The sequence below is a fragment of the Leptonychotes weddellii genome, chromosome 12 (assembly GCF_054177405.1).
Source record: "Leptonychotes weddellii isolate Sample4059 chromosome 12, ASM5417740v2, whole genome shotgun sequence".
Taxonomy (NCBI): domain Eukaryota; kingdom Metazoa; phylum Chordata; class Mammalia; order Carnivora; family Phocidae; genus Leptonychotes; species Leptonychotes weddellii.
In genome coordinates, this window is record NC_138380.1 from 41,327,194 (window position 1) to 41,330,715 (window position 3,522).

Sequence of the window (3,522 nt, forward strand, 5' to 3'; positions counted from 1 at the left end):
GACCCGAGCCGAAGGCAGTCACTTAACCAACTGAGCCACCCAGGCACCCTAAAAATTAATTTTTTAAGAAATTAAAAATAAAATAATAAAAGACAGCTTTTTTAAAAAAAATTGGGGCACCTGGCTGGCTCAGGTGGTAGAGCATGCAACTCTTAATCTAAGAGTTGTACGTTCAAGCCCCCACCTTGGGTGTAGAGATTACTTAAAAATAAAATCTTGGGGCACCTCGGTGGCTCAGTCGGTTAAGTGTCTGCCTTCGGCTCAGGTCATGATCCCAGAGTCCTGGGAATCTTTGCTCAGCAGGGAGCCTGCTTCTCCCTCTCTGCCTGCAGCTCCCCCTGCTTGGGCTCTCTCTGTCAAATGGATAAATAAAATCTTTAAAATAAATAAATCTTAAAAAAAAAAAGGGACTGCTCTTTCTTTCGAGTTATAATCTGCTTTTTTTGTATTAAAATATCCTTTCTTTTATAAAAGAGGAAAGTAGATGGTATTGTGAGGATTATACTAGTTTTTGGCTTACTCTTATTTGGCAAAATGAAGGCTGGCCACACTGTGCTTATTCCCAACTTTTTTTTTTAAATAACATTTTTTTATTATATATTTTTTAGATTTATTTATTTTAGAGCGAGAGTGAAAGCACAAGCAGGGGAGGGGCAGAGGGACAGGAAGAGAATCTTAAGCAGACTCCCCAGTGAGCATGGAGCTTGACACAGGGCTTGATTCCAGGATCCTGAGATCATGACCCTGAGCAGAAACCGAGTCGGATGCTTAACCGACTGAGCCACCCAGATGCCCCAATTCCCAACTTTTTAAAAAAACTCAATTGCCCTGGGGTGCAATTGAGGGTCCTGAGTTTGAGCCCTAAGCTGGGGGTGGAGATTACTTAAAAATAAATAAAATAAATACATACATACATACATACATACCTCAAGTGCTCCAGTGTGCCCTTGATCAAACAACTAATGTGTTTTCTAGATGCTCTGAAGCCCTCCTACAAGTTCCATAACTAGTTCTCCAGGAAATAACTAAGAATATGCCACGGGGATAATTCATTTCAGTCCATCAACAAGCCAAACCTTTAAAAGCAACAGCATCCACGTAGTCAAGCAGATCGGCATATTTATATAAAACACATGCCACTAATAAGACCAGTTGTTAAGCGCCTTAAAAATCCCACTCCAGGGGCGCCTGGGTGGCTCAGTCCTTAAGCGTCTGCCTTCAGCTCGGGTCGTGATCCCAGGGTCCTGGGATCGAGCCCCACATCGGGCTCCCTGCTCCGCGGGAAGCCTGCTTCTCCCTCTCCCACTCCCTCTGCTTGTGTTCCCTCTCTCGCTGTGTCTCTCTCTGTCAAATAAATAAAATCTTTAAAAAAAAAAAAAAAATCCCACTCCAAGAATGTCTTCAATTGCACAAACTTCACAATGGAAATATGTCAAATGGATAGATGTGACGATGTGTCTCATTTCCTCATAAGCAAAAAGAGAGCTTTAACCAGATGATCTTTAAATTCCCTTCCAGCTGACACTGGAATCTGTGTGATTCAAGGTTCCAGGTAGCTAACTGATAAATGTGGTCCTAGAGAAATAGAAAAAGAACTAGAACTTATATCTTCAGAAAAAAAATCTTAAAAGTACCAAAAACAAAACAAAACAAAAAACCCAAGCCAACATAAACAATACACTAAATAGTAATCACATCAGAAGGCTGTTCCAGAATCAAAGTTTACTTCAGTTAACTAGTTCCACAGTCTTACTACACATGGATAATCTGCACTGCAGTTTCAGGCTAACGTGGCAGAGGGAGGGGTTTGGGTGCGTGTTTTTCCAAATTAGATGTATTCTCCCTCCTCAAGTAAAGGAAATGGGGAAAAAAATTGAGTGTTACAGAAAGGACAAAGAACCACACCTAATTTTCTTTGGGTAGGGTGGGTGGAGGGAGACAGAATAATACCAACAAATACCAATAATAAATAAGAAAAAATTAAGCCTATAGTGAAATTTCAAAACGAAACACTACTGAATCAGGCTCAAACTGGAGAGAAGTAGACATTACAAAGTGGCAGCATTTGCTTAATTTTTGGCAACTCTGCCCCAATGAATTATTTCTGAGGCAGGGTTCCACCCTCCGTAGCTAAGGCAAGTTATTGCATCAGGCACCGGTGCCGAAGAAGCCCATTTGGTGTTTACTACTAGGTCACAGACACCCGGGTCCTATTCCAAGCTTTTGGCGTTGCCTGACTGGATGTGAGAATCCACTTGAGCTAATCATTTTCCTTATCCTCTCTAAATTCTAATATTCATGCCGTGCCCTAGGTAAAGGAGGCCTGTATTAAATCACCAAGCCCTCCAGCCCATGAAACTTCCCTCCCTACCCCAAAATCAAATTTCAAAATGTTCCATACAGAGGATGGCTGACTTCACCCAGTAACTCAGGAACATTTCCAGTTTCCCAGGTTTACGATCTGAAAGCTCACTCACTCCAAATAGTCTTTTGGGAACCCAAAGAAGATGACAGGAGTGAGCGAAGGACGATGAGCGAAGGACAATGAACTCACATCATGATTAGAAAAAGAAGTTCAAACACCCTCTCACATCCACGTTTCAACTTTTTATTTTCTCAGCCGATCATCTGGCTAACTAAGCACTGAATGAAGGAAGGTGTCAAGGAGGAAACACTATGCAAAGCATTCTGAAGATTTTAAAATAGTCCAGCCGTAAGAAGACAGAACCGACAGCTTCGCCCCTGACCGTAAGAAAACAGAACCGACAGCTTCGCCCCTGACCGGGGAAGAATTAGGAACCTCGCCAGCCGGGTGACACAAAGAACACCGCAGAGACTGGAAAAATGAAGTTGAGGATACTGAGCTAGGCCAGGAGGAGTAACCAAGGGTCACAGATCCCAGCCCCAACGGAGAGAGGAGAGGCGCAGACATTAACAACGACTGGGAAAGGAGAGCAGATCGCGAAGGGAGGGACGCAGGATGTCGGAGGGGATCCGAGGGAGTCACCCAAGGATAAGCTAGGACGCGGGTCCACGGCAAGGAAGGTGGCCGACGCACGCGGGGACTGGAGTCCAAAGTGGGGGAGGCGAGGAAGATACCAGGAAACCAAGGGCTTCCAGCGGATGAAGGAGAGGGGTAACCGGCGCGGTGGACGGGTGCCCGAGGAAAAGAGAGGATGACGGAGAGCAGACCAAGGGGAGGAGAGCCCGGGGCCCAGGGGAGGCGCAGAATGCCAGTACCTGCTGGCGCACGGCAAGCCTGAGAGGGGCTAGCACCTCCTCAGCCCCGGCGCCGTCCATGCTGCTCCGCGAGGCGGCGGCGGGGAATGAGCTCCGGGCGCGGGCGCTGAGGGGCCGACAGGGTGGGAGCGGAGGCCGGGCCGGGAGCCGGGAGGGCAGCGACAGCAGCAGCGCGGCGCGGGCGGCTCTAAGCAGCGCCGAGCGCACAGAGTGCATGAGCGGGCGGGCCTGGGCGGTCCGGAGCGGGCGGCGGCGGAAGCGGCGCGCGCGGCCCGGCCGGGA

The 3,522-nt window shown here is 47.4% G+C and overlaps 1 protein-coding gene across 3 annotated transcripts in view; it reads right to left on the reverse strand.

Annotated features, from left to right (window-relative positions):
• The window catches only part of GARS1 (glycyl-tRNA synthetase 1), a 48,014-nt gene extending 44,523 nt beyond the window's left edge, over positions 1-3,491 (reverse strand). For 2 of the 3 annotated variants that reach the window (XM_081800321.1, XM_081800322.1), the window contains exon 1: positions 3,241-3,491. In XM_081800321.1, coding sequence (XP_081656447.1) covers positions 3,241-3,456 — 216 coding nt within the window. In that variant the 5' untranslated portion in view covers positions 3,457-3,491. Of the gene's footprint in view, positions 1-926; positions 1,077-3,240 lie in introns of all 3 variants that reach the window. The other variant, XM_081800323.1, reaches the window with a different exon arrangement.
• Between the last annotated feature and the right edge of the window lie 31 nt (positions 3,492-3,522).